This window comes from Gobio gobio (assembly GCF_949357685.1).
Source record: "Gobio gobio genome assembly, chromosome: 17".
Lineage (NCBI taxonomy): Eukaryota > Metazoa > Chordata > Actinopteri > Cypriniformes > Gobionidae > Gobio > Gobio gobio.
The window spans coordinates 26376182-26403925 of NC_137110.1; the positions used below are offsets into that span (position 1 = coordinate 26376182).

Genomic DNA, 27744 nt, shown 5'->3' on the forward strand with positions numbered 1-27744 from the left:
TTTATTATGAGGAGAGGCCAGATTTTGGTGTCTGTTGCGGTTCGGCAAAGAGAAAAAACACAATATTTGCCCCCTTAAATTTATTTTCGGGCGATTTTTTTTTCCTTTATAAAGGCAGTTTTTCTAATCCTATTAAATGTATGTATCATATTTTATGTAAAATTCTTAAAATTCCATTCATATAATTATTAATATAACAAATAAAGCAATTAATTAAACTAAATCAGTAAATTAAATCAAATGAAATCATGATCAACAAAAGCTATCTGCACTGCAGTGGTACAAGCTGCATCTAATGTATTTAAAGGTCCCGTTTTTCGTGTTTTTTTGAAGCTTTGATTGTGTTTACAGTGTGCAATATAACATGTGTTCATGTTTCGCGTGTAAAAAAACACAGTATTTTTCACACAATTTACTTATCTGTATACTGCTGTTTTCACTGTCCTCAAAACGGCTTGAAAGATTTCCCTGTTCTATGAAGTCCCTCCTTCAGAAATACATAACGAGTTCTGATTGTGCCAGCGGTTCCCGTGTTGTGATTCGACAGCAGCTTAGGGCACGCAGAGCGCATGTTACCGGGAAGGTCACGCCTTTCACCATAACGGGGATGCATGCGCTCAATGATCTCTAAGTACAGCGTCCCTGGGAAAGCCAAACAAAGGTGACTTGACTCCGGGATGAAAATAACAGCGTCTCGACGACATGGCAACAAACAAACTATACGAACGCAACCGAACGCAACACTTCCTCTCTCCACGCGGGAGCAACAAGACCACGCCCCCTTTTTCGCGCATTCTTGTGGGCGGAGGTTAGTCGACATACTGCTCTACTGACGTAATTAAAGCAGGAAATACCAGGATGTAGTCCTAACCAGCCGTTCGCTGTAGGCTTTGAAAGGGAACTTCTGTTAAATAAAATATCTCGCTTGGCATTGAACTTTGAGCTTTATAATTTTACAGGTATTATAAATGCTCTAACAGCAACATTACACACTAACTAAAGTTTGAAAAATGGGATCACGAAGAACAGGACCTTTAAACATTGTTTCATGCTGCTCAGTGGTGTCATGAATGCAATTACAATCATTTTATGAGATACTTTTTTATATAAAAAATTTCAATAGAGAAATATGAAATAATGGTAACAATGAAGGGATCCTTTAGAATTTGAAAATAAAACCGCCAGTAGGTGGCGTTAAGTCATCGAGTCATTCATTCATTCAATAATAAAATAAATGGCTGTAATTATGAATGGGTCATTGAATCATTGAAGCCGCAGATTCGCTGTGTGTTGCTTGGAGACGCAACAGTTCTGCTGTGGCGTACGTTGGAACTATTATTTAGTTGCAAAAAGATCAATGTAACATTTGTAATCGAGTGCCCTATTCTGCAAAAAAAAAAATATTCTTGCATATTTATTTATTAGTTTGAAGCTTAAATCTCCAGGCACAATCTGTGTCTATATTATTCTTCATGCTAGTAAGTGCTAAAACAAAGGTATTGTCGAGAATGGCAGCAATATAGCGCGATTTGCTAAGGCATCATACGCAACCTAGCATACGCATGCTGCTTGTGTGGATGCAGTCAGTTTTGACCGCAAACGATAAGGTAATTTAATTGGATGTCATGTATTTGACCTTTTACAACACTACCATTTTACTGTATTTACACTAGATACGGCATTTTGCCTTTTAAAAAGTTTTACGCATTTTGTTTGCGTACCCGAAATCATGGTACTTGCCCATTGACAACTTTTATACACTTTTTTTTCTGAGAGTGTAGCAAGCAACCAATACCATTTGTTGCAACACATTACTGATTTGTTATCAACTGGCCCGAAACACTCTCACAGTGACCCCATCTTTATTGTTGAGCCCTGTTATGTTTAAAATGTTAACTTTGTTCTTCATAAGCATGGATTAGTGTATATTAAAGTCATTAAAGCCATCCAGTTTGTCGCAGACATGTGCCTGAGCCAAACCGAACACACGCTCTTCGAAGAGAACGCACATATAATTTCATACACAGTTTATACGGTCTGACGTGTCACGTCTCTTATCCTCATCCAGATTATGACTGAACTGTAAATATCTACGACCAAACAATGAGTCACTTTCAAGATCATGTTAGGTGAGACATAAACAACCTTAACGTGCAATATGATGATTAGAGCGGCTGAAAACGCAGGAGATTAAAATGATTATGACTAGAAGCGAGGGAGGAAGGAAATTTGAAAACGGACAGTGAAAGTTGGAGATTTGTTTTTCCTCTATGGATGGTAACTGAAGTAACCTGAGATTTACGCATCCCGCACTCACAGAGAGTGGATTGATGCTAGCAGCTGGCGTAGAGCGACTTGTGCCAAGGCAATGAATCGAAAAGCAACTCTTAAGATGGACAGCAAAGTCAAACAGATTATATAAATGAATTAAAGAGTGTGTTCATGTTATCCATATAACAAAGTAGAGCAACTACTCTGGAAATATGTGCTAGTGTCAATAAGTTATCTGCGTTCCTGTGTTCTGACTTAATGAGATCTCTGATAACCCTGTGCAGCCTAAAATCAAACAAACATAGGCTACACACATACACACACACACACACACACACACACACACACACACACACACACACACAATGCAGCTAATTTTGATCCTGTAAATGATAAAGCAGTTGAATCTAATTGTGTGAAAACTAACACACCAACAGTTTATATGAATCAGCTTAAATTGATTAGTACTGGAGTTAAATAGTTTTATGAATTGCAACTGTGTTCATCTATAAAGATCTTTATAAATAATACAAAGATATTAACAAAGAAATGAGGGAATAATGTGTGTATGATGAAAGCAAAGATGAGGGAGATAAAGACTGTTCCAAAACCTAGTGAGCTGCCGCACTGCCAACTGCCAAAAAAGGAAGCTTTCTTCTAATCTAAGGCAACATCATAACCGAACTGGAACCTATTTGGAAGGTTCTACATAAAAGTTCCAACAAGATTTTGCTATCTTTAATATAAGAATTACTGCAAATTCAATCAATCGCATTTTGCAGTTTGCATTTTTTTTTTTACGGCAAAAAAAAAGTTAACCTGAGGGCGGTAAAGCAATATAAGCTATCAAAATCCATAACTGATTTACCTATATTCTATCATAAAATGAGCAGGAATGGACTGGACATATAGGCCACAAGTGCAATGCTAGGCTAGTGCAATACTCAAATAAGCATAAATATACATAGTGCACAGCAATATTGGGTGCTTTTAATTACAATAAACTTTCAGAGATACATTTCTGTATAGATTGAATTATATGTACAATGAACAGTTCTCTTGCTTTGTCTGTCGTGACAACGGATTTCAATAAAGTTGCCGTTAGCATGATGACAAAACACAATTCTCTAATAAGCATAAATATAGTGCTGTCAAACCGATTAATCGCATCCAAAATAAAAGTTTGTGTTTAAACATAATATATGTGTGTGTACTGTGTATAATTATTATGTATATTTGAATACACACACATACATGTATATATATTTAAGAAATATTTGCATGTATATACTGTATATATATATATATATATATATATATATATATATATTTATTTATATTATATAGAAATATCAATACGTTATATTTAAATAAAATAAAAAATCTTAAATGTATACATGCACGTGTGTGTTTTTATATATACATAATAATTACTGTATACACAGTACACACATATATTATGCAAACACAAACTTTTATTAAGGAGGTGATTAATCGAAATTAATCGCTTTGACAACACTAATACATATACATAAGATACAAATAATGGTTCTTTTTAATTATATTACACTACTTTCAATTATATTTGAAGTCAGTACTGAATGAATATTTCTCTTCCTTCTGCCATGATAGGATTATTTTTTAAATGTTATTTTTTATTGCCTTCGCTGTGAACGATACACGTGATGATGCTTTAGAATTTGCAAAAACAAGGTACAGTTTATCATAGAAGGCAGAATACGGTTGCTGCCTAACCTTTTTAAAGAGCATTTGCATTATGAAGGCACCTAATGTGACGCCTTCAATGCTGCCTACAAAGGCAGCTCACTAGATCTTGGAACAGAGCTGATATGTTAGATGATGGTTTCTACCTCTGGCAGGTTCATCTCCTTGTCATTTCTTCTGGAGCAGAGGGACATCTCACAGTGCAGGAAGAGCAATGACACGTTGAACTTTGATCTGTAGGTGAAACTGAAGCGTTTTTTGTCCATCTGGGCGTGAGGGATGGGGAAATCGCTTCGCTGAGGGTAATAGAGAACAGAGTCGTCCTTGGGACATATGTTCTCTATGACAACGTAGTCTGACGGCATGCGAGGATCGGAGTCTGGAGATATGAAGCAGGTCTGGATCATGAACCCAAGGTTAGGGTCGGCTTTTGAGGCAGAAATCTGCAGAGAAAGGTCACATGTCTCTGTTAATAAAGGAAAAGTCATTTTTCAGTAAGACATATCTGCAGCAAACAATAAGAGAGAGACAGCAAGACAAAGAGAGAAAGAAAAACTGCTTTCTTTATCTTGATTAATACAACTTTTTTGACAATTTTTCATAAATATGGTCAAATGTGATTCATATAGTATGAGATGGATCAGCAGAGTGATGCTTAGACGCTATATATTATGCCTAGTCCTCTGCCAGACACGCTCAGTCTAACTTTTTTGATCGGTCTGAGTGATTGAACTGAGTGAACTCTCTCAGGCATCGGTTCAAATCACCAAATAACGCACAAAGTCTGCCCATTTGTTTTAACACGGCACACTGTCTAAATAAACATTGTCCGAGTGTTAACCTTTCCAAGAATCACAAATTCTGACGTCAGATTTCTGTGCCTCGAATAAATCTTTGAGGATCATTCAGTTGTAATAGTTTGGCCATCTGATGTTGTAAAAGCCTGCATAACAGACGAGAGCTGCCACAAAAAAACCATCACATCCCATGTCCTCCATATCACTGTGCCAAGGGGGTGTCAATCTCAGGAGAGCGGCCAAATAATTTTAGGTAGGCAGACGAAGACTAAGAATCTCAAACAATAATGCGAATGACTGCAATATTGAGGGACAGGATGTCACACTCTAAAAAAGCACCACAAAAATGACTTGCTAAAGTATAAATTATCTTTGTCTGAGGACAGTCCAAAATTGAAGTCATTTTTAACTGAAAATTAGGGATGCACCGAATATTCGGCCACCGAAAATTTTCGGCCGAAAATGCCCCAAAAGTGCATTTTCGGTTTTCGGCCGAAAGACTTTTATCACCGAAACAACATGGCCGAAATGTTGTGATGACGCAAACAGAAACCGCGACCTGCACGTGCTTGCCTGAAGCAACATGTCTGCAGTGTGGACGTATTTCAGTATATCTGAGAAACACACACGTCTGCTCCATGCACAAGCATTGACAGCGAGAGCTCATGTTCTCGATGAGAAGAGGACCAGACTTCACTGTGAAACCGAACGCAATCTTTAACAGTGGGCATGTTTTAAGCGCGGAACACACTTCAATCTGGCGGCAGCGCGCGCGCGCGTGAACGCGATCATCTGCGAACGCGATCGATCATCTCTTCCTTAAGAATAAACATGAATGAACATCTAAGGTGTGTTGAGGATACATTACAACTTATTGTCACGTATCATATGTGGTGTAATCGCTCAGTCAGTGTTTCAACGGCAGAAAGACCTCAATATAACTGCTGTAAACCAAACAGTCATGTAGCATCATTTACCTCAGGCAGTCATTCAGTGTCCACATCTGTTAGTTCACTAGAGTAAATCAACTCTTTCACTAAATATATGACCTATATTAGCCGTTATATTCATTATATTCTACTTAACCTGTTAATGATATCTTGATTATTTCATGTATTTCATGTTTAAATAAAATGACAGACACTGTGTATAAATGATTATATTTCAACAACGAATTGGATAAAAAACTATTTTATAATTAGATTTAGAAGTTATTGCAAAAACTGCCTTATGTGAAGTGTACATGTTTGTGTATTATGTTATTTGAGTGTTGATTATTAGACCTGAAAATACATAGCAACTGAATTTAGGCTAATAGTTTGGGCTCTGTTTTTAACCTTTAATATTAATGTGCAAGTAAGGGCTCCCATATAGTTTAGAGCAATATATTCAATAAACTTTTAGTTATAATTTAATTCATTTAGGGACAGACTTTTTTTTTTAGTTAACCAATAAAAATAAATAAAAAGCCACTTTGTAAAACTGCTGTACCGAACCGTCAGTTTTGTGTACCGCTACACCCCTATTCTACAGTTAACATATGGGCTATGGCAGTCTTTGCTTTGATACACTATTATGTTAATGGCCTACAGAGAAAATAGTTGTATCTTTAAGCAGTTGCACTTGTTCTGAATGCACTTTCTTGTAGTAGTCCTACAGAGAAATTTTTTTAAATGCACTAGACCTAAATGCACTTTGTTTTTATGAGAGAACATTTAATTTAAAAACCTTTCTGTAGGCCTGTACATTATTATTTAATGTACAAATGAGTGGGGTCAAGTTAAACATTTTAGTTTGAATTTTATTTTATACTGTGCATTGTTGCAATGTGCTAAATAAATATTGGCATAACTTGTAATTGATTTATTCTTTGAAACTTTAATATTAATGTATGCAATTGCAATGCCTTGATTTTAGTAAAGTTAGTACACAGTCATAGTCATAGATGCAATGGTACTAATATTTGGCATAATTTCTTTCGGTGTTTCGGTTTTCGGCTTTCGGCCTTGGTTTCCTCTTTTTCGGTTTTCGGTTTCGGCCAAGAATTTTCATTTCGGTGCATCCCTACTGAAAATCTTGCCCTCAGCATCTCAACACACTTGGTTACAGGATAAGGGAGAACCAATAGCATAACTGATGTCAAGCCTAGTGTGAAGAATTTACATATTTCAGAAAACTAGGATTTACAGTCAATGATCACTGTCTAAAATGTTTAAGCTGGAATCTATGCTTCGAACAGCAAACTGTGAAACAAGGATAGATTTACTTGAGAAACAATACTACAGTATATAATCACAGTTTTCTATTAAATTAAATTAAATTAAATTATATTTGTCTCAAGTCGTTGTAAATGTACATACTTAGGCTGATGCATTGCTTATTGCCTAAGTTTGTCTTTTTGTGGTTTGACCCGCTAAAGTTTATTCTACATATAGGGAAATTGCATGATATGCATTGCCCTTTCTGTTTTTCAACTAACTTTGAACTCTCTTTGCCACTTTGTTCATTCTTAATAAATAACTGTGGAGTGATTAGATTCATTGTTATTGTTCTGTCACCTTGAACTCAAGCTAGCATGCAGCGTGGCACTTTTTGTTCCGTGTGTGACCGGCTATATTAATATGAGTGTATTCTCAACTCACTGGCAGACTTGTATAACCAAATTAAAACAAATGGGAAGAAAAGAGAGATTAATTAAAAACGTTTTTGAAAGGCCTAAAAAGAGTGTGGACACAGAGAGCTCTTTGTGATCTGCTGTCTGACTGAAACAGCAGATTCTCCATTGATGTGGCCATAAATCAAGAACAATCTGCACTGATCTGATGTTTTTATATGGCATGTGAGGCGGACCTTCAGTAGAACACATTTAATCAAAGACTCTAACCCTGGAAGAGAAAGAGTTAAAAACAGGGACCTGAGAATTCCACTCTGAGATCAAATATTGTCAGCCTTTCCCCCTTGAAACCCCACTGATTAATGACAATATGTCAAGCTCCCGGACCAGACAAAATGTACACACACAGCAGACTGCTGACATCTTTCACAGCGATTGACAGAGAGACATCTATACACACGTGTGTACTTTTGCAGCCGTGAACGCTCACATACTCGGGACAATGTCTGATCAGACAGACAGACACCAGGCGCTTATGGTATTAGAAACATGAAACCATACACAATGAGAACCACGCATTATGGTTGAAGGGTAAAAGCAGATCTTGTATTTCAAGAGCTTTTGGCAGTGACTATATTTGTGTATATGGTTTCTCATTCAATTATTTAATTAGATTTCTAACATGGTTACAGCACTGGAAATGGTTTTATTGAACCCCGAAGGAATCTTTTCCATCATAGCGCACATACAGAATGTATGTAATGCACAATGTAATGCCCCATGGTTTCCACATGTACACATCTTAAATGAATACAATTATTCAGCAAGGATGCATTAAACTGATCTGATCAAAAGTGACAGTAAAGACTTTTACATTGTTACAAAAACAATTATATTTCAAGTAAATAGTGTTCTTTTGGTGATTCTATTAATCAAAGAATCCTATTTTATATCTTTCTTATAAGGTTCTTTCCTTTTTACACTGGGATTAGCTACCCCACATTATTATTTTTATTATTATGTTGGGTCTGAGCAGTTTCCTTCAAAGCAAATTTGCGCAGATTATATAAAAGTAGATTTACTTCACAAGCAAATTGTGTGAACATCATTTGTGAAAATAACCCGCCAAATTGGTAAGTGATTTGACATTGTTACCCACCACAGTTTTACCCGGGTGTCTATTTCAAACCCTGCGTATATGTACAGTATAAAGTCGTGCTCTGAAAAACATCTTTTGTGTCAAATATCTTATTCAGAACAGTACTAAATAAAAAATAACCCATTTTGTATGATCCCTATTATTTTTTTAAATAATTAACATTTTGCAGATTCTGCAAGGTGTATGTAGACTTTTGAGCATGACTGCATGTATATGTATATGTATATGCTTACCTCCACATAGATAGGCCTATTCTCAGTGATGGTGAGGAACGACTGAGTGATGGGGTAGTGGAAGGGATTGTTATACAGCTCCATGTTGAAGGTAATATTGTCTAGAGAGTCTACAAGGAAATCATCAGATCCAATATCACTGTCAACCGGGGTTTCCTGGTTCTTACGGTATGTGCAGTTGAACTAAGGACAGAGAAACAGAGGAATTGGAAAATGTTAATTGAACTGAAGGGAAATGTGAAGGTGAGAGAGACAGAATATGTTATCGTTATCCTGATGTATTTGATCACATACAGTAAATACTGTCCTAATTAACCTTAAAGGGGACATTTCATGAAAATCTGCCTTTTTCCGTGTTTAAGTGCTATAATCAGGTCCCTGGTGCATCTATCAACCCAGAAAACGTGAAAAAGGACAACCCATTAACTTTGTTTTGGTAAGCCTTTTTCTACAAGCATGTGAAGAAACGAGCCGCTCAGATTTCTCTCCCCTTCTGACATAGGAAGGGGATCTGTTGTAATATTACCGCCACTAATATTTTCACCCACGGCGCTGACAGACTGTTCCGTATTAGCATAGTTTCCGCCCTCAGGCAGTTGTACACTGTCCGCCATTTCCTCCGCGCTCAAGCAGCTGTAGCGACAACAATGTTTTGTAAGCCATGCAGGTGCATTGCCTGAACGAGGGACAATTCAAGGCAGGTTTTGCTATAAAGTTAAATCTCAAGGATGGATCAGTACCAACTATTCGAGCGTTATAGTCTCCGGAGTGATACTGGTCATGGCAGTAAAGAAAGGGAAAGAGTGCACTTTATAATAGTTTATCAGAGTTGTTATACGGATATAAAGTTTACCAGTTTATTAAGCACCCCCTTAAAAGGCAAAAGGTCTGTATATATTTGTTTACTGTTCATTGTAAGGACTGTTTTTGTGTAATTCGCTGTGTATGCTGATGATAAGGGCGAGAGAGTATAGATAAGACTTTAATGCGCACTTCTTGTACTGTGTTTTATTCAGCTCTTATATTGATTTTCTGAAGTGAAAACAGTCGCTTCATCTTTTGTGTGATGAACAATAAACTTCATGAAATTCATCAGTAAAGTTTTGGCCATCATTCGGACAGGGACGGCTACAACAGGCTTGTACTAATAGTGGATAACAGCAAGATGGCAACATTAGTTAAAACCGGAATTAAACTAAACTATACCTGTTCTATCTCCATGCAGCATATATTCTCTGGCTCTGTAGACATTATTGTCCGACTCCGGTTCGAACTGAACACCATTCATTTCTGACATGTTCTGTTGTTGTTGTTGCCCGAGCTATTAAAGCTCCGCCCTCTTCTAGAAAGAACAGGCAGGGAGCCCCAGCTCACTTGCATTTAAAGGGACATACACAAATGCCCACTTTTAATTTGTCCCCTTTAAATATATTATCATACTATTAGCACATTATAAATATATTATCTTCCTATGGTGATGCCATAAAGAATTACCATTCAAACAATTCAATATATAATTTAAGAGAATATGATATATAGCACAGAGAAATATGTGCTATATATATAAAAGACATTAACTGATGTATTGATGGTTATGACTACATAGTATTTAGGATTTCTAATCAGACATCCGTTATAATATCTATATCTATATATATATATATATATATATATATATATATATATATATATATATATATATATATATATATATATATATATATATATATATATATATATATATATATATATATATATATATACATATAATATCTGATTTGAAAGCTGCAGTGAGAGGAAGATTTTTAGTGAAGAAAAACATCAATGTTGTTCTTGTCCTATTGTTTCTATTCATGTAGTACCATTTATAAATAAGAGTTTGACATGTAAATATCATACCAAGATAGTCGCATGATGTCCGCCTTCTGGTAAAATTCTTTCTGTCACCTCCGGATCTCCTGGTAATATGACATCTCCTGACTCCAGATCTTCATCATCAACGGGCCAGCCGCTTCCATCCTTCTGTTCCAATTGGCTAATAACAATCTGTCATTCACAGACGCACTTAGTTTGTGACCTCTCAGTAATAAGGTAAGGCAAACCCAACAATTTCCTCTACAAATTTTTTTATAGAAAATACATTGCTTCACTCTGGTGCTTAGCACAGATACAGTCAGAGATAATCGAAATCTACACTTGCCAAAGGTCTGCCAAAACATATGAGAAAGCTGGATTTAATACATGGGAATGCACAATTTCAGCAATGTAACTCCCAAGGCAGATGAACAAAAAAAAACACCCTCTCAGTTCTTCTCATCGGAAAAAACACGGCAATCCGTTCACATCATAATATGAGAATCACCTCCTTATGTGAGCTCAGGACAGATTATGGGTTCAAAGGTGAAAGAAGCCTGTGAACATTGTCTAATGGAGGTGAAGTTGAGTCACACAAAACTTGCCAATTTGTCATAGGATTGTCATTGCAACATCCTCCTTTGATGCTCTGTGGATCTCGCTCTGTGAGCCAGTACTGTGTTCTGACCATACGGGTCACATCATTTTAATTGCCCTTGGGGCTCAGAGTTCAGAGTAAAAGATACATATTTGGGAGGTTGCCCACTTTTTTAATGGGTTCAAGGCTAAAAGTGTTTTTAGGAATTTCCGCTAGAAATTATTGCAGAAAATCAGTGTGGAAGTGAATCATCCCTGCTGGGTTAAAACACACATGCAGGACCAGGAAACACAGAAAACAGATACAGCGTGTTGGAGGGTACACCCGCATGCATTGGACAAAGCAAAGCAAACAAAAACTAAATTTCACATCTAATATTATTGATCGTATATTGGTTTTAGTACTCACTGAATTGATATAGAGGACCACTGGGCTGGGGTGGGAGGGGATTTTAGTGGTTTGGCAGCCAGACAGGGGCGTCTCCAGTATATAGTGGGTGGTGTTGGAGGTTGCTTTGCATTGGGAGTCCTGAAGAGTGATATTGGGTTTTCCGAATCCATTGGCCTGTGAGGACATTAGGAAAATATGACTTCACAGGAAAAATCTCGACCTTTGACAACATATCAATATCTATTATCAGTCCTCAAGATATTGCTGTCTAAATCTGAGATCTATTGTGTGTTTCAACTTTTGACAGTGACAAACAAGACTTGCAAGCTGGTCTAACTTTGCTCAAAAGCATTTTGATTGTAGAATGAGTGTTTTTTTCTCCCTCTGAAGTGGTCTGTTACACCACTTCTGGTTTCTGACGTCAGTGTATACGGCCCACACATTCTGGGAATATTCACACAGCATCAGCTTGAGGGAAAAACAAGGTGTCTCTCACACACCACTTTAATGCAGTTCTTACCAGTGTTAGGGAAGCTACTTTGAAAAAGTAGCTTATACTGTAGTTTAACTATACTCAAGCTAGCCTTTTAAACAAGTACTAACAGACTACTAATAATACAGAATAATAATAGAAAATGCATCAAATGTCCAATTCAATATCCATTAAAAGTTTAGGTTCAGGAAGATTTTTTTTAAATAAACTAATTCATAATTTTATTCAGCTAGGATGCATTTAAAAGTGACAGCAAAGACTTACAGATTCCTACAGATTCTAATTAAAAAATCTACTTATAATAAATGATGATCTTTTGAAAAATGTACCATGGTTTCCACAAAAATATTAAGCAACACAGCTGTTTTAAACATTGAAAATAAGACATTTTACTTGAGCACCAAACCATCATATTAGAATGATTTCAGAAGGATCATGTGACACTGAAGACTGGAGTAAAGATGCTGAAAATCACATGTATAAATTACATGACAAAATATATTAAAATAGAAAGCAGTTATTTTAAATGATAATATTATTATGTTAACTGTATTTTCTATCAAATATATGCAGTCTTGAAAAAAATAACAGACATAAGAGCAACTTTAAAATGTAGTAACGTTAGTAGTCCCACTACTTTTAGTTCCAATATTTGCGTGTACAAAATGTTGTGCACTTGTCACTTATGTTTCCTACCTGTAGAGTTTCCTTGTCAATGCTGACCACCATTTTGTTCTTCTCACACTGCACACTGAATCCTACATTTGGAGATCCCTGCTGCTCCTCTGGACCCCCAGCCTGATAGGCTTGCTCCTCAAGAGATGGCATTGGAGGTGGAAAGGACAGGCCCTGCTCCATGGATGGCAGAAAGGGGAACGGGAACCCGTTCCGTGGAGGGGAATCCCGGGCACTGGGCTTTGGAAGTGGGTTGATATTGCGGAGAATGGACAGTTCTGGTGGGAACATTCCATCATCCATGTTCCCTAGGTCTGGAACTGATCAAGAAAGAAGAGATTTAAACGTCAATCTGCCTGACAACTGCTTGGTAATGTAGATGCAAGAAAATCACACACAAAGCAAACACATGTATTGTTATTTTTTTTAATGATTTATTAAAAATGCTTCAGTAAAATAAGTATTTTTGTCCTGTTTTCCAGTATAAATGTAATTATAAGATAAATTTACTTAGGAACCAAAATATTAAGAATTGTTTTTTGTAAATGGAACCGTTGTTACTTACGAATATACGGATATAAAACGAAAAGCCTATAACACGCTCTAACATGTTTATTTTTTTTAACATTTTGGAAAGAGTAAAATGTAAATATTTGGTTTCAACAACCAGATGCATTTACACGAGTCTAGTTTCGTCTGGAATGTGCCTCAGACCACCTTCTGAAGTGATTGAGTGATCGGATTTAAAAGTGTTTCGGAGGGCATTTATACCTGGTTTTTTCATGATCGGATAGCTATCCAATCAGAGAAAATGCATGAAGTGACCAGGTGTAAACAGGACTTATCTGCGTGTGTATTGAAATAGTTTTTTGCAATGTATTCAATTAATTAAGCTGATTTATATTTTAAACAAATTAAGCGTATTGTAACTATTTTAAGTTGATGTCGTTCATATCTTCGATTGTTGCTCTTGCCTTGTTCTCTGAGGCGCAGTTTGAAGTGGTTGGCGACAGGGGTGCTGGTGTAGGAAGTTACGGGTTTGAATCCGTTTTCCTCTGCCCACTGGATCAGAGCCTGAGATCCTGCGGGCAGCTTCTGTTTGACCGTTTTTGACACCTGCATCAGCCTTTCTGTGTCATCATTCAGGCCGACAGTATCTGATGTCTGAGAAGGACAAAGGGGAAGAATAAGAGAACTCATTAACTTCACATGCAGAAACAGAGGAATGCAGTAACATTCTTTGCTGTAGTTTAGAACAGAAAAATTATTAGTCAGAAAGGGAACATATTCTGATCTAATACCTTATCTTAAGGTCCAAAATTAACATTTGCCAAACTCCAAATGGAAGTAAAGAAAAAGGCCAAAAAATCAACAAAAAAAAAGTTATAAATCAAACTGCAAGAACTATAGACTGGTCCTCACTGATGGAAGAGAAAACATTATAAGGGCTCAAATGCCAAACAACTTTTACCTTTTCAGCAGAAATTTACCAACATAAGTCATTCCTAATCTAATTGTATGTTGGTTATTCCTCACATTATGTCACCCAAACAAAACGTTTTGATGTTTTTACAGAGAGATCTCATCTCATCTCATCTCATAAATACTCATGTGGCAGCTTATAGTATAAAAAATAAGATTATATTAATCAATTATTTGAATGGTCTATATGACCAGTAAGAAATATTACTAAGCTTTTTTTTGTTCAATCACATGCAAGTATGGCAAAAATGTGGTCAAATTACGTAGGAATTATAAGTTAACTTCTGGTTGTTCTTTGTTGGGTGTGAAGGGCAGATGGCCCTCATTCCCAGCCGTGTTTCCCACAAATGCCTCACCAGGCTGGACAACGAACTTGAGCCAATCTGCCAACAGTAGCAGGGCTTTGATTTTACAAGGCTGTGGATTGTATCACATGCATGACTTACATTCTCCTACAGTCTAAAACACTGTAACTAATTCACTCAGACACGGACAAGTGCAACACATTCATGGCGACAGATGCGTTATACACACACTTAGACATTCACATTAAAATTCTCTAATGAACTTTATGACTTGTTGATTGTCAATGCCAGAACATCATAGCATAATGCAGGACCACTGTACTCCTAAAAGGAGTAGATCCTACATATTTGTGGATCTACTGTAGATCAAGGATCTCAATCTATCAATATATATATATATATATATATATATATATATATATATATATATATATATATATATATATATATTCAAATATCTGTAATTATAAGAATTTTTACTTAATTTTATTTAAAGCTTTTATGTATAATTATTTATTATTTAACCAGGAAGGTCCCATTAAGATACACTGTCTTTTCTACCAGGGAGTCATGGTCAATGCATTATAACGTTATTCATAATGTACATTATAATGCATTAATTGTAACCACAGTTAAAATGCATCATAATTGCATCTGAATTTGGTTGTTTGTCATGTGTTTTTTTTATGCATTATACTTTCTAAAGATGCAATGTCTTATAATGTATTATAACTTTGATTACAATTATTCATAAGACCATACAATGCATTATAAGGTGCATAAAGTGAGATGGTGGTCCAGTGGGTTAAACCATGGAACTGATACGCAGAAGGTAGCTAGTTCGATAACACCAGTGTGTCCCTGAGCAAGGCACTTTACTCCATGTTGCTCCAGGGGGATTGTACCTATAATAAGGGCACTGTAAGTCGCTTTGGATAAAAGCGTCTGCCAAATGCATAAATATAAATATAAAATATACATTACAAGGCATGATTAATGCCTTGAAAAAACTTTTATAATGCATTATCCACAAAGGCAAAGTAAAGTGTTACCGTATTTTCATTTCACTAAACATACTTGGGGCAAGCAGCGAGGCTGAGGGGCCGTGAGAACGGGGCGAGGCCGGTGGCGTGGTGATAATGAGTGCCAGCTGCGCGCTGCATCGGTCTCGTGTCTCACGGAGGAGCTTGGATGCATAAAAGGAGGAACGATGACAGTGAAGGACGAGAGAGGACCAGGCCTGGATTTTACGTTATGTTTTGTTTATATTTTATTATGTGTGTGCGCGGCAGCTGTCCGGGAGGGGCTGCCTGCGTTTAGTTAGTTTATTTATTTATTAAAGTTTGTTAAACGTTTGCCGGTTCCCGCCTCCTTCTTCCCATATCTACATACCTCATTACAATACTGTTTATATATATATACACATACATACAGTGTCTATCTTTGTGTATGCAGTGAGAGATCATTTTGTAAAAGAATTGCATTGCACTTGTATATAAAGTACTGTAATCTACATTACACTTTTCAAGCTCAGAAAAACATCTATAAATTATCCTATAAACACCTTAAAACTCTTTAACTAATGTGACTTATCCTAACGACAGTGTGGATTTTTTTTCTCATAAACAGCACATAAAAATGCACAAATATTTAGCACTAAATTACACACCGTGTGCGCAAGTCGTTTTCTAAGAGCAGTGTGTAGTGAGTTTCAGTGGTGTGAGTGTTATGCTGTGCTATCTGAAACCAGCAGACAGACGCTCTCATAATTCATATTCTGAAGTGCCAGGCCAATGCTACAATAAAAACTCTCCAAAGTCTCTGGCTGAAGAAAAACTCACTACACTCCTTCTGTTATTACTCCATCTCATAACCGGCCTCCAGATCACACAATTCAATGGATCAACTTGCTAGCTTTTGCTCAGCCTTTTCAAACAGTTTGAAGAGTAAGCATTACATATAGTTTGATTGCAAAAATAATAAAATCATACCGTTTAGAGGTTTGGGATCATCATTGTGATCACTGTGAACATATTTTTTTTTAAGAATTTGATACTTTTATTCAGCAAGGACAGATTCAATTGATCAAAATAAATAACAGTAAAGACATTCATAATGTTACAAAAGATTTCAATTTCAAATAAATGTTGTTCTTTAAACTTTCTTTTCATAATCCTGAAAAAATACACTGTATTATGGTTTCCACACTTAATTAAGAAGCACAACCTGTGATAATAATAATAAAAGGTTTCAAGAGTGCCAGATCAACATGTTAGAATAATTTCTGAAATATCGTGTGACACTAACTGGAGTAATGGCTGCTGAAAATCCATCACAGGAATTAACCATATTTTAAAATTATTCAAATAGAAATATTTAATAATATTACTGTTTTGGGCTGTAATTAAACATAAAAAAAATAAAAAAAATAAACAGCTTTAGTGAACATAAGAATGTTCTTTCAAAAACATAACTGATCCCAAACTTTTGAATAGTAGTGTATAACAGTAATATTTATCGAAAACTTTTATATATATATATATATAATTTAGGTAAATATTGACAAAGACAACAACAGAGACAACAAAACCGTTTTGTTTGTTTTTTCACCCATATTGCATGTGGCTAAAAATGTAAACATCATACCACAATGTCCAGTTTGCCGATGATGCTGTGGGCTTCGATTACCCAATTCACTGGCTTCTCACATTTCAGAAGCAACACAATATCACGATGGAGTGGGGCGTCACCATCCAGCGGCCTTAAATCCACGATCACATCCACTTGGAATGCACTACTCAGTGAGAGAGCGAGAGAGAGAGCGAGAGAGAGAGAGAGAGAGAGAGAGAGAGAGAGAGAGAGATAGAGAGAGAGAGAGAGAGAGAGAGAGAGAGAGAGAGAGAGAGAGAGAGAGAGAAGAGGGAGAAGCAATGGAAGGAAGGCCATAAGAATCTTGGAAAATTTAAACTTCAGTTTTAACATGCTTTCCGTCTGGCCAATTGATTAAAAAACTGGATCGTTTCCTAGAAAACAAAGCTGGACACATGTGAAACAGACCCCATAACGCAATGCTGGGATCCATCATGATGCTTGCATATCTTTAGATCTGTTTTTCATTTTTTGAGTCACTATTAGGCAACAGTGATTGATATTGTTGTGGGCGGAGACAGTTTTACACAGCAGAGTTTTCCAATATCAACAATACCCTAGTTCCTGCCTATATCCAAATAAATTGTACAGAACTGGAGGAAACACAATGACAACCTAATATGACAAATACAGACTGACAAGCACGTACATTTACACACAAAAGCAAACACACCCATCCATGAACACTCATGTGTATATATACTCACTACGGTACACTAAACACACCCATATGCACAGAAATATCCTGCAGAGTATGTTCAGCAACACAATTATTTGTAGTTATTTGGGACACTAAATATTCAACTATATTACTGATCCGCCCGCATTGACACTACATGATAATTGAAATGAGCTGGATGAAATCACCGTTTTCTCCAGAGCGGCTGTACAGCCAAATAAAATTCTGTTGCATTATTTTCCTGTTTAACACTGTGAAGCTGCTTTAATGTTTTTTGGTTTTTTTTGGACAAGAAATAAATGGTCAGACTTTAGCATTGTAAATAACAAAAAACAAAATAAATAAAACAATTTAAAGCATTACTCAATCAGTTTATGCAATGAGTAAAACAAAGATGCTAGAGCAGTTGTAAATGCCATAATAAAGAAAAATCTCTACAGATTAATTTAGGCGTTGACAGTGTTGCCATAGAAATGCATAATTCCCAGTCCAAGGACGTGAACTGCTCCGAATAGAATGTCACATGCTGTCATCTCAAGACTATGGTAATTACGACATGGCATGAACGCGGCAATTGTCACAAGCTAGTCTGCTTCTTTTCTCAGCGGAGTTGAACAAATGTTCACTATCTCATGTAGGGTGCAGACAGGTATACACTCACGTAACTTCAGCAAGCACAGGAAAGTGGCTCTTATTTGTACGGCAGCAGACCAATGTCTGAGTGTGTTTGGCATCATCAACACATTCATATTACTCATCGTGGTCTTTCAGGTAATGGACTTTAAAATGTTGGATCAAATTTGTTGTGTTGAACACTGTAATTCCACCGCAATTAAATTTTCCTTAGTGCTTTGCAAACATTACAGCTTGCAATCTATATTTTTTCGTAATTTTTCCACACAGATGACATTTTGTTAAATGATTCCAGTGCAGTTTGTGTGCATGGGTGTACTTCTGGAACACAGATCAGCCAAAATAAAATGCAAAAACCAGCTGTTTCCAATTAAAGACCGGTCGACCGGTACATCTCTTAATTTAATCGGTCCTAGCTGTTTTAATTTCTTTGAAATAAATGAATAAATAAAATCCCAGCATTTAATGCACACTTTTGTTTATTTAATACAAAGTTCAGTCATGAAACTGTGATGCTGATTGGCTGTCTCTTCTGCGGTTTTGCAGCCAATCAATTGCTTCTTCCTATCTATCGCTTGCCTTTATTTTCCAGTCCTACTGGATGGAGCTCAGTTCTGCATGCAATGTCTATAGCTCCCCCTCCTCCCCAGCACCACCTGTCTAGATCTTCTATAGAGTTATACATGCACTCTTGGTGTTTAGTAGAGCAAGTCTTCATAATGTGCTCTGCAGCATCTGTATCTCTTTTGGTTCATCAAAGTGAGTCTGCAAACTCTAGATCCGCCAAAACCAAACCTATTTACATTTATATTTATCTTAAATAAAATGTGTGATACAATCTACTTTGAGAGTTGACATGACTGAAATTTGATTAACGCTTAATGCACATTCTTTGCTCTTAACTTTGCTGTACCTGCACTAAAAATCTCTTTAGTCTTTTAAAAATGTATTTTAAAGAAAAAATAACAATATCAATAAATAATGTGACTATGACTGTATTTTACTGGGGCTGTATTACAGAAACTTCCAGAACCTTGAATTGTACAACAGTATAACAGTCTTCTCCTCACCTGCTGGAGTTTGGTGCCTGGAGCTCAATGATGTGGACCTCCTGGTCATGCTCAGGACCTGAGAGAACACACCCTGTGGATGGCTGGGGTTGGATGTAGCTGGCCAGGTAGTTCAGAGACAGGAACTTGTTATCAATCTTACAGGTCTCGGAGAAGACGGGGTCTGAAACAAATACGTGATATGTTTAGGCCAAGGGCTGATAGAAACTTTGAGGACACAAAAAAGTTTAACTGACAAATAGTTAACCACCAGTTAGTTACAGTCCTATAATCTGATATTTAGTATAAAAGCACTGGAACGTTTTGCTGTTTGTATCACTTGGCTTGTCACTGTGTTTGCGGTGTTTCAGACCACAGTATGTGAGCAGTAAATGGAAGCAGAGTTTGTGGGTTTTTTCATAGTGGTCGAACATTTTCAATGGCCAATGCTGATATTGATGTCTTGAAACCAGGTTGACCAAATGCCAATATCATGCCAATGAATACGATACTGTTCAAAATCTGGGGTTGGTAAGATTTTTTATTGAATTTGAAAGAAGCCTATTATGCTCACTCACCAAGGTTGCATTTGTTTGATCAAAAATACAGTAAAACAGTAATATTGTAAAATTATTTATATTATTATATTTTGAGCATGCAAAATTTCTTTGGACACGGCAAAAGTCGTGTTATGACATCACTTTATGAAGCGTCTTTTTTATAAACTTGAATTCAACATATAACTAATAGTAATACACTCAAAATGTAAAAATATACAATCTACTATATAAATATAATTATTTTAATTCAACCAAGAAGTCACGCCGTGATGTATCTTCTACTGGTCACACGTCGTCACATGATGAAAATTCACAGCTCAGTGTTCACCAAGCTTGAAATTTGGAACACAGCGAAATGCGAAACTTTTCGCATGAGCTTGCGTTTCCGGTCTGACACATTTGCATGTGTTTGAATGGAAGTCAATGGAACAAAAAGTGCCGTGTGACCGTCCCTTTAAAGCTGAATTTAAAGCAGGAATATTACTCTAGCCTTCAGTGTCACATGATCCTTCAAAATCATTCTAATATGCTTTTTTAACAATGTAACACTCTTTCTTGTCATTTCACAGTCAATTTAACGCATCCTTGCTGAATAAAAGTATTAGTTCCTTAAAAAAAAGAAAAAGAAAAAAAAAGTACCGTCCCCAAACTTTTGAACAGTAGTGTACAATATAATTAAATGACGGCAAATTAGTTGTACACGACATTTACTTAAAATTCCTCCAAAGCAACAGCATTCATTGACAAACCTGTTAGTAAAATGTGGAAGTCAAATTAGGAAGATAAACACTTCTGACCAACAAATTGGACATGGTTCTCTTGAAAACGACTGTTGCAGATTAACTACTCCCCCCAAAAAAATCCTCTCTACTCTTGAACACTGTTTTCTTTGCTCCTCCACAAAAGAGATGATGGCTCTTCTCTTTGCCCCAGAGAAACAGAAGACAGATGCTTCCTTATTTGGCCATTACACTTTTGGACAAAGCGCAAGGGTGATGAGTGTCAACTCCTCATGAAAGGCTGGCATGTCTTACTCGCTGCTCTTCCTGGCTCTTTGAGGTGCTGGGGGAAAGAGGGTTGCCTGTTCTCTGCAGCAAACAGATCGGAAGCATGTCCGCTCTCATGCGGAGCTACAAAGGGTTGAGATAGAGTAGAAGGCCAGAACTCTCCTGTAGAGGTAAACACAGCCTTTTGAGTCACTGCCAAACCTCAAACTCAAACACCCCCGGGCCAAATGTTTTACGGGGCTGACCGAAACAAGCTTAGAGACTGGAAAGCGTACTTTGAATGATGCAGTCATTACTTTCTTCCAGTACTGGAATCTTATGTTCTTTTACGGACTGAAAAATGAGCACCAGGTTTTCTGTTTGCTGTAGGAGTTTAACCGGGCAACCTGACAGCTGATAGATGCTGAAGTCAGACGTGTTGCTAGTTTGGTCTTAGAACTCAGCGGGGGAAACACGATGGAGCCCTGGGTGAAACACACAGCCGGATCTGTCCTTTTCTTCTTTCTTCAAACAATCCCTGCGGCTCGCTGCGCTAATGGCACGTATTTGCAAGTATCTGTTTCTGCTTTCTCTGTTTCATGCTCTCAACGAGTAAACAACAAACTCTATTTGAAAGTGGCAGCCCTGTCTGACTCAAACATCATATCAAAGTCCAAGAGTCGGTTTCAAGTTAAATCCCCCTAAACCGTTTCCTTTGAGAATAAGCCAATTTCCCCCCCTACGGCTCATGTCATTCAGATGGCTAGGATACTTTCTTAGCAGAATCTTACAAGACTTTCTGGTACTGCTATAAATTTGGACTTTCTGTCTTCTATACCCTCCCTGCCAAACTTTCCCTTTGCTCATTCCCTTTTTCCTCCAAGTCTGCTATTCGCCCTCATCCTTCTCTTTTTAAAAGGACTGTTGTGAAAGGCTTCAGACTTGGCAAAGGGCCCGTACGCACAAGCTGGCAGTTAGGGCTTTCATCTGAAACTCTTCCCGTATGTTTACTTGGCCGTTCCATCAATTCTCCATCTCTCGGCTGTATGTGAGCCTGACATGCAAGCTAATCGAATGATTACTAATGAGAGACAGAGAAAGTCTGCCATTTAAACCCACAGATTTTGCCATGTTGTATTTAAATGAAACTGAATGTTGCCCAGTGGAAATTAAAATGACTTGAGGTGGCTTCATTGAGATTTGCCTTATTACCCATGGGTCCAGTTACTAAACACAGTAGCCTACCATATTGGCACCATTGAGAGTATATTAGCATTTGCAGGGCCATGATTGAAGTTCAGAGGTGGCTGAAAACAATGGAATAACATTTATTTTAGGCCAAATAAACTTGAACCAAATAAATGTATTTTTTTAAACAAAATGTCATGTGCTCCAAAAAATGAGGAAGAGGTAAAACACTGTGTGCATGCTCAAAGATACTTACCCTCTCCAACTTTGATGTAGATGTCATGGGCCATCTTGAGCTCGCTGAAAGAGGTAACAGCACGGTAGCGTTCATGGGCCCAGGAAAGCAGGTGCTCATTGCCATGAGGAAGATTTTCCATCTTCACCTCACATGACTCAGAGAAATGCCCTGCCTCAAAATGCACTTCAGATCCCTCTGCAACCTAAGAAATCAACAAAATAAAACGGTTAATGTATTTTCTAAAAAAGGGCTGTTAAATTCTCAAATCCGATTGGTTTATAGAATCATTTTTCAATAACGAAACAAGTATGTAGTAGTTCTAGGATTGATAACTCCAGTTCCATATCACTTTGACACCAAAGCTTCTGAACTAGTAGTCGTGGCTTTTGTCAACATACAATAATTCATATGTACGCATGTTTTTTAGAAACTGTATTACAAAGAGAAATTGGCAGATTTTTTTCTGTCTGAGCTACCCGTTGTACAATACAAAGTTACAAACCCCTTTTGTTAACTCTTGGAGCGTATTTTCCCCCTTGACAGTTCAAGAAACAAAGATCTCTCTGTTGATGAAGACAGGCCCATAAAACTCAAAGCTGTATTGATATGCACATCCCATTTCAGAAGGAGAAAATCAGAGGTAATAAAGTTTAAGGGCAAGACTACAGATTACGAGAGGAAAGGAAAAAGAGTATCACAACAGGCCTTTCCAAAATGAAACCTTCCACACAATCTTTGCCAAAACACATTTTTAACACTCTATCCTGATGGTTTTCTGAAAGCCTCTTTAAATGTGTGCTCCATATTTTTACACATGGTCCTCTTACACAATAAGGTGTCTGCTTTCCACTGTTTATATAACACACTGCTGTGCATCAGATGAGACAGTCAGGAGGAAGAATGGAGAGCTAACGGCTGACATTAGCCTTATAGACAACATATGTATACACTTTAACACATGCAAAAGCAATGCAGACCATCAGTCAGACGTAAAGGGGATCAAATACTTTGTCATGCAGTATGCAGACTCAGCGCAGTGTACATATTGTGCACATAATAGTACAGTTTCCAAAATATTAATATAATATTAAAATGCCAAAAATATAGCATTCTATTTCAGTTGGTTAGCATTAATATTAAGGCTAGGATAATGCATACTTTAAAAAGTAGGTAGTATACAGTCAGTTTGCAATACGCTGGTATTGCATTCCGAATATAGGCTTAAAGGGATTAAAAAACAAATCCTAAAAATTTTTTTTTTACTAATCCTCATGTCATTCAAACCTGTATAACATTTTTGGTAACCAAACAATTTCGATTCCCATTGAGTTTCATTGGATGGACTGAAACTGTTTGGTTACCAACATTCTTCAAAATATCTTTCACTACTTCCCCAGAAGAAAGTCATACAGGTTTGAAATGGTATGAGGGGTGAGTAAACAATGACAGAATTTTCATTTTTGGGTGGATTATAACTTGTGTAGCAGACAGCGATTGTTTACATGCACAGACCTTTTGTTCATGTGAACATATTGTTTATATGAAGAGATGTGCATCACATTCCGAATGCAATATCTGTGAATTCGAAGAGAGGCATTTATGCCCAGGAAATGCGACCAGCGAACAAAAAAGTTAGTCACGAGAAAAACAAGATTAAAATTTGAAGAATTTGAAGTCTCAAACTTGTTTTTCCCTTCCAATAACTATGGATAAAAGTATGTAGCAAAGATTGGTGGGAGAGAGATGTCCTGCTGGAATTCACAGTTTTAGGATAACATGGCATAGTTTTTTGTGCTATGGATTTTATTAAAGAAAACATGGCTCTTGAAGAAAATACAATAAGAGCCCATCAATCCCAATAATATGTGTTGTTTTATATATTCATAAGGACACAATAAAAAGTGCTTATTTATTCAGCAAAGAAACACACTGCCTTGCGCAAGTACGCAATTTGAAAACGGTTGAATTTAAAAGGTTATTCTATTATTCTTTAGCATAACTAATTATTTCAAATATGAACCTTCAAAATATGCTTCTTCCAATCACATACCAGTTTCATTTCGAATCCAAATCATGATTTATTTTTTCCCCAACGGAGGTGTTTTTATTTTAGTACTTTTTTATGTGATAGAGCTATCATTCTGATTATAAACAGATTATTATTCTACATGTAAACATAAAAGAGTAGTGTTAGTATAGTAGTGGACAGGAAGAATAACACAGTATGTACACTTCACAGCTGTCATAGCAACTCATAACTGAGGAGCCCTGTCAGCTTCTGCCAGCTAACCTTTCCTCCAGGATACTCTAAAAATGTGTTATGTGCTTGATTTCATTCAAATGCTACGTTTAAAGAACGAGGTGCAAATTTTTTGAAATTACAGAGTTAAAGCAAGCTTTAATGTGAGCATACGATTAAAGTAACATGGCCAAGAGGTAAGAAAGAGACAATATGAATGTGTTTAAGTTTCATTTGATTGCTGGCAAATGTGTGTACGCTCTTGCAAACGTATAAAGCATTGCGTTGTGAGTTTCCCTGCATGTTGTCTTGCTTGACTTGGGCGGGCTTTGCTCCGAAAGTCCTCCCTTTTGGCTCCAAACGGACCCTTGGTCCACATGCTCCATTTCAGAGAGATAAACATTCACATATGTTGAAAAACTCGCCGTACAGCTCCACACAGCCAAGCACACGGTCTAGACTGGCCAGACTCATTACATTTCCATGCTTGTGAGCTTTTTTTCCATTCATTTCTCTCGCTCAATCTCCCAAAGGTGTTCTTTCTACTCTCAGTAGGCTATGCGCTGGCAAACCCAATTAAACCATTATATCACACCACAGCTTTGATGGACCCCATACGAGCTGTGCAGAGAGCCAGACAGCCAATCTGAACAACAGCCAGAGACCTGTGTACTATTATGCGGTGACAGACAGAAGAGGTGGAGTGAGGGAGAGGGAGAGATAAAGAGAGGTATATGACGAGCTGAATGAGCTGAGATCTGTTCTAGTGCATGACCCAGTACCATGAGGAACATCTGCTTGACCTCTGGACGGCTCCCCAGGCAAACGCCCTTATCCTTGCCAGGAGTGATAAATTTCAAAAAGAAAAAGAAACAACATGTGAAAGGCATGAAGGCCGTCGAAGAATTTAGGTCTTGGTTGAAGGTTATTTTTAGGGTTCCTCTGTATTGTAGATCGTGTATAAAATTGTGCAGTTTTCCTTTTAAAGGAATATTGAGGGTTTGACACTTTCAGTTCAAATCGATACCAATAAAAGGGGGCACTTACAGAGGAGGGGAAATGGGGCCAATTTTTGGTGTATGAAGGTGGAATAGTACACTACCATTCAAAATTTTGGGGTTGGTAAGTCTATCATGCTCACCAAGGCTGCATTTATTTGATAAAAACAACTGGTTACACTTTACTTAAAGCCTTTATCTATATATAAAAGTATTTTTAATGCATTCATTTTGCATTGTAATGCACCTTATAATGCAATTCATCGTCTCATGAATAATTATAATCACAGTTATAATACACCTTAGAAAGTATAATGCATTAAAACATGACGAACAACCAATTTCAGATGTAACAAAAACTAATGCATTTTAACTTTAGTTACAATTATTCATGAAAATATATAATGCATTATAACGTAAATTACGAACACCTTTATAATGCAATATGCATAAAGGGTTTTAAACATTTTATATTTTAATATATTTTAAAATGTAATTTATTCCTGTGATGGCAAAGCTGAATTAGTGTAACTTGATCCTTCAGAAATAATTTTAATATGCTGATTTGGTACTCAATAACTTTTTTTTTTAAATTATTATCACTGCTGAAAAAAAAAGAAAGAAATGGAAATCTTTTTTAAAATGATAAATGTCTTTACTGTCACTTTTGATTAATTTAATGCTTTAAAATAATTAATTTCTTTAAAAGAAATCTTACTGACCTTAAACTTTTGAACAGTAGTTGAACGTAACACATAAAAGGTTAATAAGCTTTTTTTTGCAGATTAAAATCATGTTAACAGACATATTGTTTATATTTTATGGCTATACTACTGAAAAAGTCAATATTTTCATGTTTACCTACTTCTTGGCCACAAATACCTTGAATGTAAGTCCCTCAGATATTTTTTCATCATTGTTTTTGCATTAATAAACAGTGGAAGGTTAAAAAGAGGAGAGGAGAGGAGAGGAGAGGAGAGGAGAGGAGAGGAGAGGAGAGGAGAGGAGAGGAGAGGAGAGGAGAGGAGAGGAGAGGAGAGGAGAGGAGAGGAGAGGAGAGGAGAGGAGAGGAGAGGAGAGGAGAGGAGAGGAGAGGAGAGGAGAGGAGAGGAGAGGAGAGGAGAGGAGAGGAGAGGAGAGGAGAGAAGGGCTTCTGTTGGCAGGCCCAGCTGAGCACAGAGGAGTTTATCGATTTAATTGCGGGAATAGGGCTGTAATTAGTCTCGAGGAATTAGAAGGAAAGGACTAAAACTAAATTAGCTCCAGGCTTTGGGAAGAGTTTCAAACCTCAAGAATTTCAAAAGGGAATATGAAAGCAATAAAACCCACTCTGGAGTTCAGCCAGACCCCCAGCCCCCAACCCCAAACCATCTTCATCCTTTCCAAAGCCATCAAACTCAATGCCAGTATACAGATGGACATACATGTTTTTAAAAGATTATGGCATATAATAAAACATTTAGAACTTTTAGAACAGGCATCAAAAGTACTGGTTGTCTGACTGTCATCAAATTTCTAAAGAAATTAAACAGATCACCCGCCCTTCAAAAAGGCATGCATTTTGGGAGATGAAAAGCTCAAGGTGACATGCAAAACGTGATACTTTGACTTCTTTTGGAACTATTTTTGTTGGCAGAGAAAGAATATACAAACTAATTTGCAAAATTTTGAAATCGGAGTGAGGCAATATAAGTATAAACTTCATGTTTATAGAATTGTTGTATAAAAGAAGGACATGTACAAGAGTAGAACCTTGGCATAATCATGTAAATACCATGGTACATATAAATCAGACATTCAGAACCATAAAATATATCAAAGTACCATGATATTGCCTGCTATAGAAAAGACTTGGCTTGACTCTGCAAATATTGTACTTGAAAATGATGCACATTTTTGTATTAGGTAATAATGACAGAGTGAAAGGTA

The 27744-nt window shown here is 36.8% G+C and overlaps 1 protein-coding gene across 1 annotated transcript in view; it reads right to left on the reverse strand.

Annotated features, from left to right (window-relative positions):
• The window catches only part of tgfbr3 (transforming growth factor, beta receptor III), a 135194-nt gene that overhangs the window by 19009 nt on the left and 88441 nt on the right, over positions 1-27744 (reverse strand). Inside the window, exons 5-13 of the mRNA XM_079840947.1 lie at positions 22597-22780; positions 19628-19790; positions 17243-17390; positions 13784-13973; positions 12831-13129; positions 11660-11815; positions 10699-10845; positions 8800-8982; positions 4143-4439 (exon numbers count right to left, since the gene is read on the reverse strand). Coding sequence (XP_079697073.1) covers positions 4143-4439; positions 8800-8982; positions 10699-10845; positions 11660-11815; positions 12831-13129; positions 13784-13973; positions 17243-17390; positions 19628-19790; positions 22597-22780 — 1767 coding nt within the window. The remainder of the gene's footprint in view (positions 1-4142; positions 4440-8799; positions 8983-10698; positions 10846-11659; positions 11816-12830; positions 13130-13783; positions 13974-17242; positions 17391-19627; positions 19791-22596; positions 22781-27744) is intronic.